At 34.2% G+C, this 13239-nt stretch overlaps 1 protein-coding gene across 1 annotated transcript in view; it reads left to right on the top strand.

The window, feature by feature from the left end:
* Window positions 1-13239, top strand: part of CHM (CHM Rab escort protein) — a gene marked incomplete at its 3' end in the record, with an annotated part of 193218 nt that overhangs the window by 158543 nt on the left and 21436 nt on the right. Inside the window, exon 12 of the mRNA XM_084259085.1 lies at window positions 226-322. Coding sequence (XP_084115211.1) covers window positions 226-322 — 97 coding nt within the window. The remainder of the gene's footprint in view (window positions 1-225; window positions 323-13239) is intronic.

The raw sequence follows: 13239 nt of genomic DNA, 5'->3' as shown, positions 1-13239 counted from the left end.
GATATGTAAGTATGCAGAGATTGGACATTAAGACCCATGTGCCTGTTACATACTTTAAATTCTCTTCCAAGATTCTCTTCCAAGATTTAATCCTTACAAGTTTTTTTTTCAAACATCAATGACTATGTGAAAAGACATTCAGTTTGAATGTTAACTATACTCTAATGATAGAAGAAGGAAACTGTGATCTAACAGTTATGTCTATATTTTGTTTCTGCTTTTTAGATTTCCATTTTGACAGTACCAGCAGAGGAACCAGGAATGTTTCCTGTTCGGGTCATTGAGTTATGCTCTTCAACAATGACGTGCATGAAAGGCACTTGTAAGCATAGTAGAGTCTGGTTGTCTTTTGTGTTTGTTTAGGAAGTAAAGGGGCTCAGGGTTATGCTTATATTTTGCCATATATTTTTTTTTACTCATATTATTTGTTAATACTGTGAATGTTCATACAGTAAGTCATTTCATACATGTTTTTTTCCTCTAAACATTTCTGTGGCTAAATCTTCATGGACACTGTTGTTAAGTATTCCAGTGAAAGAGTTTCTGTAACTCTCCAATGCTTCCTGTTATTTTTTTTAAGCTTATTGGAAACATTTCACAACATTCATTTTCTTTAAGAGTTATTTTTTTTCCTTTTCCTTTTTTTTTTTCTTAAACATGTTTCAGTAATCAGGAACTAGCAAGTATGCAATGAACATAACTGACTAGATCTAAATTGGGTACTGTAGGGATTATAAAGCAGCAGAGGTTGGCATGCCTGATTTTAAGTGTTTGTAATCATATTGCATACCCAATAAAACAAGGCAATATTAACTAGTACAGTGTATTCTGCTAGGTATTTTCAGGATAGTAAAGATTAATAGGTAACTTCCCAGAACTTAGGGGACTCATAATCTAGTGGAACAGATAAGAAAAATACAAAAGTAGCTGTAAAAGATGCAGAATAGGGCCTCCCCTGGTGGCACAGCGGTTGAGCACTGGGTTGCGAAGCTGCCCACAGCCTCTGCAGCACCAGTTCAACCCCTGGCCACTGGTGAGGATCCCACATGGCACGCAGACCTCTCCTGCCGCGCCCCCTGCTCCCCTCAGCAGTGTATTTCGTTGGTCTGCCTGTTCTGTTCCCCGCTCTGGCTCTGGTGAATTCTCTCACCCTCCCATGCTTCTGACTGTACCCAGTGCATGTATAAATAAATAAATAAATCTTTAAAAAAAAAGAAAAGATGCAGAATATGAAAGTTCCAGAAGAGAGCTACCAGCATATTGTGGACTCTAGACATTCATATGAAATAAGCATATCATTAGCTAGATTCTTTTTTTTTAAATTCTGTAAACTTATATTAAGTTTTACTTAAACTGTTATATGAATTTTGAGAAAGAGAAGACGAGCTTGGCATAATCAAGTAAAACAGACTATGCTTTTAAGCATATAACTACTACTTAGCTAAAAGATGGCAAAAAAAAATGTGGTTAAACACAGAAGTGGAAGCTTGATGCCAGCAGAGAGAATGAAGAAAATTTGTCCAGCATTGCTCTAATCCTACATTTTTATTTGAAAAGTAGATCAGACAAGATTTTTCTCTTTTCATATTGAAGTGATGTTGATGAATATTGTGACAATATTCCTTATTATTTTTCCCTTACTACTTTAACTTGACTTTTTCATATCTTTTTATCTGTGTTGGCATCTTCAATATAAGCAAAAATTTCCAATAAATGGGCCACAATGCCCCTCCAAACCCCTTTTCCCCCATATTTAGCACATCAACATGTTTTCCCAGTCACTGATATAACAAATCTTATGGTCTGTGGAACAAAATAAACTGTTCAAATAATTTTAAAAAGCTGTACTTATCGGTTGTTTTCTAAATTTATTTTATGTTTGTGAATATTTTGTAAATTTATTTTTATAAATTGTTTTCATTTTTTAAGGTACAAGGAGAACTTCAATTATTTTTTTTCTCTTATTGATTTACAAGTTGTTTACGTAACTCTAATTTTGGGAATACAACTTCACACCTCCATATGGGCACATACTTCACTCTCCACCAAATCCACCATTGATAGTAGCCTGTCACAGTCCCTCCCTCGGGTTCCTCTCTGTCTTCCATATACACTCAGGTAACCACCATAACTTTTACAGTCTAAGAGTTATTTTTATTATATTTTGCCAGTTTGTTTTCTTTGATTATTTATATTGATAAAATGACTGAAACCATTTGGTACTTGTCTTTCACTTTCTGACTTATATCCATTTAACATAAGCACCTCAAGATCATTCCATTTTGTCCCCAAAGGCACTATTTCATTATTTTTAATAGCTGGGTAATAGTCCATTGAGTATATATCCCACACTTTCTTTACTCCGTTGTCTGCTGATAGTTATTTAGGCTGGTTCCACGTCTTAACTGATGTGAATAATGTTGTTATGAACATAGGAGTACATCAGAATTTTTGTATTAGTGTTTTTATATTCTTTGCGTACTTAGAAGTGGTGTTGCTGTATCATATGGTATTTCCATTTTTAGTTTTTTGAGGAATCTCCATACCATTTTCTATAGAAGCTGTATCAATTTATATTCCCATCAACAGTGGATGAGTGTTCCTCTTTACATCCTCAGCAACATTTTTCTGTGATATATTTTTGTAGCCACAATCTAATAATACATATTTACTTTTGATAATTTGAAAGTTATAAAAAAGTAAAATTATTATAATACATCTCCCTAGAGATGATAAACACTCCTGTTGTATGTTTTTTTTACCTTTTTATGTTATGCATACATATTTCCATAAAAATGCAATATTTTTATATTGTTTTATAATCTGTGTTAAAAAAGACTTAATACAGGGCCTCCCCGGTGGCGCAGTGGTTGAGCGCTGGGTTGCGAAGTTGCCCGCGGCCTCTGCAGCGCCGGTTCGATCCCCGGCTGCTCCCCGGCCACCGGAGGAGGGTCCCACATGGCGCGCAGACCTCTCCTGCCGCCCGCTGCTTCCCTCAGCAGTGTACTTCGGTCCTTCTGCCTGCTCTGCTCCCCGCTCTGGCTCTGGTGAATTTTCTCACCCTCCCGCGCTTCTGACTGTACCCAGTGCTTGTATGTATAAATAAATAAATAAATAAATAAATAAATAAATAAATCTTAAAAAAAAAAGACTTAATACAACAAAAAATATTTTTTGCATGTCTGTGATATTTTCAGTGATTGTGAATAGGCCACTTTTATTTAGTTCTATGCTATTGAGATTGACCTGAAAATTTTTCATTTAGTAGTCCTGTAGAAAGCAGCCATCCTTATACATAAATATTTGTGAGCATCTATTTTAATTCAAAAAACTTTCTATGAGTGATTTTTTTTTTTCATAGAAGAACTGGGATGTAGGCCAGAGGTATGGGGGTGACAGGATTCACCAGAGACTGAGTGGGGGGCAGAACAGGCAGATTTACTGAAACACACTGCTAAGGGGAGCAGGCAGGCAAGACAGGAGAGGTCTGCTGCACCATATGTGGGTTAGTTCCCTGACCAGGGATTGTACTCAGGCTGTCATGGTGATAGTGCTGAAACTTAACCACCTAGGCCACCGGGGAGGCCCTTCTGTGGGTGGTATTATTGGATTCAAGTGTATATAATTTTTTTTCAAAAAATTACAGATTTAGAGAATTTGCAAAGATACGACAGAGATTTCATGTGTACCCTTTACCACTTCCTCCTACTAGTTACATCTTACCAAATTATAGTATAGTATCAAAATCAGGAATTTAACATTGGTAAAAATGTGTGTAGGCAGTTTTATCGCATGTTTAGATTCATGTGACCATCAGCACAGTCCAGATACAGAACTGTTTCATCACCACAAAAATCTCTACCTCTCTCCCTCCCTCACATCTCCTGCTGCCCCCCAACTCTTATGACCCTTTACACAACCCCTACCTAGTCCCTGGCAACCACTAATCCGTTTTCTGTGTCAATATTTTTGTCATTTTGAGAATGTCATATAAAAAGAATTATACAGTATATAATCTTTGAGAGTGATTTTTTCTTCCAGCATAATTTCCTTGCAGCATTACATGTATCAATAGTTTTGTTTCTGTTAATTTTTGAGTAGTATTCCATGATAAGCTATACATCTTCTGACCTCCATGGTTTCTAGTGATAAATCTGCTGTTATGTGAATTATTTTTCCACTATAGGTAATGGTTTTGTTTTCTCAGACTGCTTTCAAGATTTTTTTCATAGTCTTTAAGTTTTAGAAGTTTGTTTATGATGGCATGTGTTTCTTTCAGTTTATTCTATTTAGGATTCATACAGCTTTTTGAATCTATGAATTTATGTGTTTTTTTTTTTCTGAATTTGGGAAATTTTCACCCATTATTTCTTTGATTATTTTTCAGCCTCACCTTCTTTCTCCTTTTCTGGAATCCCTATGGCATGACTGTTGTATCTTTCACTATAGTTTTACATGTCCCTGAAGCTCTGTTCGTTTCTTTAATTCAAGAAGACTTATTATATCTGTTTATGATAATATACCCTGTTAGGCATAGTGCTTATACAAAGGAATATGGCCAAAGTGGTAACAATAATAAGGTAGTATGAGGAGCAAGAAAAGCCCAAACTACATGTGTTTCTGTTCATTTTCAGTCTATTTTCTCTCTTTTGTTCATATTGTACAATCTCTGTGGTTTTACTGTACTTTTCAGATTTAAATTTTCCATTTGTGGAATATACCACAAGGGTAAAGGAGCATAATACAGACATGTATATTAGAGTTATCAAGACCTGACATACTGTGTAATTTTATTTATGTCCAATTGAATCCACAGTTTTAAGTGTTTACTTCCAGGTTGCTAAGATATATAAATGTCTCAAGTAGTCATTAAATTTGATCATATTTCTTTTTAATCTTTATTACTATCCAATCATCCTTTCTTTGTTAAATACTTCCTGAAGTTTGAATTGCTTTCCCATAACGCCCTGCAACATACTAATTAGTCAGTGACCCATCTAAACCAATCAGCCCTTTCCTATCATTGCCCCTTCCTTCTTGGCCTCTGGATTCTGTTCCTGCTTAATTCATTTGGGGGCACTCTCTCATCCCCAAATCTCATTTTTCCCCAAATGAGATCACCTCATTCAGTAAAATCCACTTACTGATTGAGAAGGATAAAACATGCCCTTGTGGTCTGTAGTCCTATGTAGCATGAAGTAACTGTTATTGTCACATTTTCTTCTAGAAACAGTCTCATAGCTGTTTTAAATATTCCCCTGGACTTTTCCCTAGAATTTTGACATTGTTTAATTTCCAGTATATTTTATGAGTGAAACTCTAAAATTCATTTCACATGTATATGTTTTTCTTAGTAGGTTTGTTATCTAATAGGTTATATTAATTTATAAAATTACTCAAGAAATCAAAGAATGTCCCTGGTATTAAGTTCTTTATAGCACTATGGTATATGGCAATAACTATTGGCAGAGCATCACTGCATTTTCAAATTATAGTAGATCTTCACCTTTTGATAAAGTGTGTTTCTTGGCAGTATCTGTTAAAGCAGTTTGTGGTGAGGTAGACTTCTGTCTGTTCACTCCTCTATTGCACACAGGGACTGTTAGTCAGCTGGGTAAAGGTAACCTTGAGAACTGCAAAGATCTTCTTTAGGCCTGCTTAGAAGAGCTGGAGGATGGCAAAATCATTTGCACATGATTACATGGTGATATTTTTCTTTGAAGTATAATAATAATAATAAGTTATAATTTTGAGAATTTGCTGGGAACCAGTACTGGGCTGAGTGCTTTCAATTCATTATTTCATTTAATTCTTAGAATAACCTTATGAATTGGGTACCGTTAATTCTAATTTATAGATTAAGAAACTAGGTTTAGGGAATTTAATTAGATTGCCTAAGAGTGGCAGAGCAAGGATTCAAAGATAATTGCTTTTGACTCATGAGGGCCCATATAGCCTAATCATTATTCTGATGCTCAAAACTAAAAATAATAATAGTATAGCTCTTCTATAACTTTCTTTCTCTTGTCATAACTTACAAACATTGTGTCAAACCTAAAACTACAGACTTTTTTTCTCTACCATACAATAAACAAAACAATGTCCTAATATTCTGTGATGATAGTTACCCAACAAAGATTTATATAGCACCACCTAAATTGCATGCCAATAGATATAGTGAATTGAGGCTGATGTAAAGACTTGGTGTTTAGAAAACATTTAACACAATGGCAAAATGTAAGCATATGATAAATGGCAGCTTATGTTAATAATAACAATAAGAAGAATACCATTGCTAATATACTGGGTTATGGAAACTACATATAGCAAAGTACTACTCTTTTTGTATATTATTGTTTTCTCTTATTTCGGTGCCTTAGCACATACTATTTTCTTGACCTAGAGTGACCTTTCCAGCCAGTTGGATGCCTCTTCATTCTCAGAAGCCTATATCACTTTCCCCAAGCCTTTCCTGCCTTGTTTTGTTCCTGTTTTTAGATAGATCCTTATTCTATTTTAATAATAATGGCAGCTAACATTTATAGTGTTGCTATATGCATATTAAATAATTTATCCCTCATAACAATTTTATGAGATAGGTCCCATTGTCTTCTCTATGAGGAAATTGAGGCACAGAAAAGGTAAATTATTTGCCCAAGGTTACAGAACCTAGTACAAGCAGAATTTGAACCCAGGTAATCTGACTCTAGCACTTACATGTTTAACCACCACCATGTTGTAGTGCTTCCTAGAGCAATTATAGTATAATTAACTTTGCTTTTTTTGTCCGATAAGAGGAACAGGATCATGACTTACAATTTCTATCCCTAGAACTTAAGTATGCACATTATGTTTAGTATACTAAGTAAATGAAAAAAAAAACAAACAAAAAAACCCCAAAACTATATACATTTCTATTTATTTTTTTAAGATTTATTTACTTATTTACACAAGCACTGGGTACAGTCAGAAGTGCAAGAGGGTGAGAGAATTCACCAGAGCCAGAGGGGAGAGCAGAGCAGGCAGACTGACGAAGTACACTGCTGAGGGGAGCAGTGGAGGGCAGGAGAGGTCTGCGTGCCATGTGGGATCCTCGCCCGGCGGCCGGGGATCGAACCAGCGCTGCAGAGGCTGCGGGCAGCTTTGCAGCCCAGCACTCAACCACTGCGCCACCAGGGGAGGCCCTCTATTTAAGTTTAAAAAAATAAATTTCTTGGAAATATTTAACCCATTAGCAAATGAAAAGCAAAGGGTTTTAAAACACTTTTTTTTTAAAATAATAAATTTTATTTTTATATTCCCCCATACAATTGCAAACGCCCCATTCGGACCCCAATCCTTCCCCTCCCGCCCCCCACCCCCCAAAAAGTGTCTCTGGTTCATAGTTTTTTGTTGATTTTGATTTTTACTTTCTTATATTCATTTTCCTGGTACCTTATTTAAGTTTTCTAGATTCCTGCTATGAGTGAGACCATCCGGTATTTTTCTTTTTCTTTTTGGCTTATTTCGCTGAGCATGATCCCTTCCAGCGCCATCCATGTTGCTGCAAATTGCATGTGTGTTTTAAAACACTTTTTTAAAATAACAATTTATTGATATATCATTAATTTTCAATACTGTTTAAGTTTTGGGAGTACAGCTTCCCACCTCAGTACTTGTGTATACCTCACCATACCCACCACCCAAGTTCTAGTGCTATTCCCACAATCAAATTGACCTTCTCTCCCCCACTCCTCCTACTGTCCTTTCCCTCTGGTAACCACTGTACTATTCAGAGTCTAACAGTTATTTTTGTTCTGATTTGTTAGTTTATTTGCTTTGGTTATTTATATTCCACATAGGAGAGAAACTATCTGTTATTATTCTTTTGCTTTCTGATTTATTTTGCCAAACATAGTCACTTAAAGCTCCATCCATGTGTTTGCAAAAGGCACAATTTTCACAATTCCCATTGAGAATGTATACCAGATCATCTTTATCCAGTCATCTGTTCATGGGCATTTAGGTTGTTTTCATGGCTTAGCTGTTATAAAACACTCTATCTTAATATGTCTTGAAATTATAAGAAAAAATACTTTTTTCTTTTGAGATAGCATTGGTTTACAATGTAAGCATTGGTTTGTCATTACTTTTTTAAAATTTTTTAAAAAAGATTTATTTATTTATACAAGCACTGGGTACAGTCAGAAGCGCGGGAGGGTGAGAGAATTCACCAGAGCCAGAGCTGGGAACAGAACAGGCAGACTGACAAAATACACTGCTGAGGGGAGCAGCGGGCGTGGCAGGAGAGGTCTGTTGTGCCATGTGGGTTGCTCTATGGCTGGTGATTGAACATGACCTACAGAGGCTGCGGATAGCTTCATAGTGTGGTGCTTAACCCCTTGAGCCACTAGGGAGGCCCGGTTTGCAATTACTTTTAACAAGTTTTTTTTTTTTTTTCCAGTTTGTGTACATTATGTTGTAGGAGTCAATTTCCAGCTTGACTTTATTGGGAATTTAATGAAAATACTGGTACAGTGGAATGAATATTGGCCCATGAATCTACAGAATTATTTCAAAGTAGTTATTTGACTTTGAATAAGATTCATAATTTCTTGGGTCTTGGTTTCATCTTTCAAAGAACCAACTCTTGGTTTCATTGATCTTTTAAACTGTCTTTTTGACTTTAATTTCATTTATTTCTGCTCTAATTTTCATTATTTTCTTCCTTCTACACTTTCTTTTTCTTTTTTCTATTTCCTTAAGTTATGAAGTCATATTTATTTGAGATCTTCTTTGTTTTTTGATGTAAGCCTGCATAGCTATATGCTTCCCTCTTAGTACTACTTCTGCTGTGTTCCACAAGTTCTGGTAGGTAGTATCTTCATTTTCATTTGTCCCTAGGTATTTTTTTTAATTTCTTGTTTGAGTCTTCATTCAGTAGTGTTTTGTTCCTGTTTTCTTTTTTGTGATTGATTTCTAGCTTAATGACATTATGATCAGAGAAAGTTTTGATATTATTTCAGTCTTCATGAGCATATTGACACTTTTGTGTCCCAACAAGTGATCTATCCTTGAGAATGTTCCATGTGCACTTGAGACAATGTGCACTCAGCTTTTGTGGGATATAGTGCCCTATAAATGTCTAGTAGGCCCATCTGATCTAATTCCTCACTTAATGCTATTGTTTCCTTGTTGATTTTCTGTTTGGTTAATCTGTTCATTGGTGTAAGTGAGGTGTTGAGGTCCCCTATCACTGTTGTGTTGCAACCAGTGTCTGTTTACAAATCTGACACCCTCAGTGGTCCAGAGAATGCATGTTTGTATAAAAGCCATCTCTCCTATATACATGTATGTTAATCTGTGTGACATATTTTAACAAAATGGCTTTTTCTTCTAATCCTATCTCCCAGTTCATTCCAGCTTTGTTACTTCTTTCTTTCATGATAGATTATATTGCTGATCTTTGTTATAGCTTAATTTATAAATAACCAACAGTACAGACAGATGGAATAGCTTTTGGTTTTTTTTTTGTTTGTTTGTTTGTTTTTTTAGGCTCAATAAGGGTTGAGCCAAGAAGGTTGACTGGTAGAGATTTGAATGTATTATTTATACTTTGCCTTGTTCCAAATAAAAATTCTTACTCATTTTTCAATCTTTTATTTGCTTTCTTATATAATAACACAATATTTTGAAAGTCCCACTTAATAGTTATAAAAGAGTTATTGCTTAATATAATATATACACACTATTTAAGAAGTATGGTGAAATTGAAACTCATTGTTATCATTCATTGCTTTTATTACTGAAAGTGTGACTTTTCCCTCATACTTATGTTTTGGGTCTGTTCGTAGGATATTAAAAATCTTTGTGTATTTTCCTGCTGTTGCTATAATTGATACTAATTGATGTCACATCTAGTTTCAAGTTGGTCTACTCTTGGTAATTAGCTTGTATATGTCAGTACTTGTCTGACAATATCACTGAAGTCTTTTAATCACCTTTTTCTTTTCTCTTGACTTTTTTCTAAGTCAGAAAAAAAGGAAAATATGCCATGTGTTTATTTTTTTTTCTTTTAAAGTTTTATTTATTTATACAAGCACTGGATACAGTCTGAAGTACGGGTGGGTGAAAGAATTCACCAGAGCCAGAGCGGGGAACAGAACAGGCATACTGACTGAAATACACTGCTGAGGGGAGGAGCGGTCGAGGCAAGAGAGGTCTGCGTGCCAGCCATGTGTTTATTTTATGAATCCAAACCTATTCCTGGCTTATTTATTTTCCACTTTTAAACTTCCCTGGTTATGGGCAAGTTTCTTAGCTTTTACAATGTTATACATTCTCTTCCCTGAGGACTTTTACTTCTAAATCTCTTTTAAAGGTTTTGGTTCTTTCCTGATCCTTTTGAATACAGCATATACTGAAAACAGTAGAACAGTTTTTTGTTTTTTTTTTTTTTAATTTACAAGTTTCTTCACAGAATAATTTAGAAATCTAAGTTTACTACTTCCCATGTCAAGCACCCAAACCTGAAAAATACTGGCCATAATTACTCATGGTGAAATAATCCACCTTTTGAGGGAGATGAATATGGAATTTGACATTACTCATACTTGGATAAAATGGATCTTCAGAAGTGTTAGTCTCAATTAGGATTCTTGTGAGAAACCTTTTACTATTCTGTGTGATTGTTCTTGTTTTTATATATCTAGATTGTCTATGTTGTAGATTTCTCATATTTATAATAATTATAAATTATCAGCTGGTGCTGCTCATCCAAGTGCTTATTTTGTAGAAATCAAAAACTAGAAACTTGTAGCAAAACTAAAATATTATAGTATTTCCAAGAATAAATTCTAAATTTTCATAAATTGATGTTTTAAAATCATTAAATGGGTTTTATTATGACTTATTTTACCTTCAAGCAGTTACTGAAGAATAAGTAAACAAATACATCTAGACTTTGATCCCATTGTATATAAGTGACAGGCATATAATCAGTAATGCCACCTGAGTGGAACCAAATGCCTTCACTTGCCCTAAAAATTGAGGCTGTAATGATGCAATCATCAACTAAGCTCATCGTTCTTCCTGTTGGAACAATCACTTGAAGATAAATGTTGGCAACCCTGTTGCTAATGCAGTTATACCTGACTAAATCAAACATATATACCAATGAGATTTTGTGACCTGTACCCATTCCTCAAATGAAATTTATAGAAAGTAAATGATATGAACTTTAATGATTTATAGTTCAGTTGTTTAACAAAGAAATGCATTTTAAAGATATATTATTTATATGCAAATTAGCTTGTAAGATATAACAAAATTATAGCTTTTAGAGAAAAAGTAGCATTCTTTAGTAGCGGTTTAAATACTTTCTACATTTACTTACTGTGTTTCATTAATATCTAAATCTAATGTACCTCATTTTCCATTAGGCATAGCAATCCATATGTAAAGATATGTTTTACTTTTTAAAATGTAACTGGTTTCTAAAGATATTTTCCCCACTTAAGTAAGTATGAGAAGATAAGGGAATTAAAGTTATTCACAAGTACCTCTGTTCTTAGCTTATGAAGATTTTATATTACTCTTTCTGAGCACGTGGTAGGTACTCATGTATTGACTATTTCTGATACTCAGTTAATTTCTCCTTCTGTTCAGTATCTATTGCTCAAATTTGTCAGTTATTGAATCAACACCAACATTTACTTTCTTTTCATTGAGATCAGAATAGAAGTTTGTGACCTTTTACATTGTAAATGTAATTGTAATTCAAGGTTGACCAATACTGTGGTGCTTTATATTAAATATTCAATACTGTGCTGCATTCAGTAGAATATAATACATACATTTTTTTCTGTTAAAGAAAATTTTGTAGTTTTTGTTGAAGAATCGTGTTAATGATTTAACTGTTGTGTAACAAGTATACAATTTTTCAGTACTTTTTAATTTTGAGCAATTTTAATTTTACTTTTCATGAATCACGTGTTTTAGACTTTAAGTTTTTATCCTGTGCTAGGCAAATACTGAATTGTAGTCTCAAGTGTGTAGGCAAGAATGTGCTTAAAACATTAAAATACCTTAAGTTCACTTTCACTGTTATGTCTAGTGAGTTTCCATGGATGGCCTGTCATTACCTTCTTTTTGGTTTGATTTAGAATTTGTAGACCATAATTGAACAACTAAAATTTACCTTTGTATGTTGTGGGGAGGTTATATATAAAAGACACTTGCAAGCTAACTTAATTTGATTAACGTGCATTCTAAGAACACACTATTGTGTGGTGGTTGAAAACATAGGCTCATTGACCTTAGGCAAGTTACTTAATCTTTCTGTGCCTCAGTTTCCCTATCTATAGAATAATGTAGTACCTATATGCAAAAACAGACATTTCATCTGCATAAAAGAAAGGTCTAGCAGAGATGTCTCCTAAGAAAATCAGAAATACTTTTTGTCCAAAATAAAAATATTTTATGGCATTATAGATATTAATGTATAATCATAGAAAGATTAAAAAGTTAATATTGGTTAACTGTAGCTAGTAGTTATCAGTGATTTCTATATTTTTCTGCTTAAAAAAGTAAAAATATTTTAGGTCATTTGTTAAGTAAGTTTTCATTACAAATGGAAATGAGGTAGAAAATGAGGAAAGATAGGAAAGGTTTGAAAGCCAGTTAAAAATACTCATTTGCATATAACCACTGGTCATTAATGCATTATTTATTTCGCATCCTCTAGTGCTGTAGTCAGTGTGCTGTAGTCTCCCCAAATACATTTCTTTTAGGATTGAAATTTTTAGTTTTTATAATCATTATCTTTTTAGCATGTTTCACACAGTTCCTTGACATTCTCTACTGAATATATAATCATTTTAGCCTTTTTCTTCTAACTTAAGGATATCATGAACATTATTTATTAGAGTCCATTGTAATCCAGCCATGCCCTTGAGGCCTATTGAGGTGTTTAGGTCTATTTCTTTCTATGCTAAATGACCTCATACTATCATGCTTTTATCATTTCTTGCATCTACATTTTATATGTCTTCCTCTGACTGTTTTCATGCAACTGTCAGTATGCTTTTTATGGCAGCACTTTCCTCTGATGTACCTTCCCCACAATTTGCTGTTTGCAATATAAAGAGGACCAGAAAATAAGATAACCTAATTGGTTGAAATTACATGTAACCAAGGTCTGAGCTAGTGGTTAGTCTATGGCATTGTAAACATGTACCTTAGATATGCAAAAACTTTTCT

This window comes from Talpa europaea (genome assembly GCF_964194135.1).
Source record: "Talpa europaea genome assembly, chromosome: X".
Classification (NCBI taxonomy): Eukaryota; Metazoa; Chordata; class Mammalia; order Eulipotyphla; family Talpidae; genus Talpa; species Talpa europaea.
This window is presented reverse-complemented; position numbering and strand designations above follow the sequence as displayed.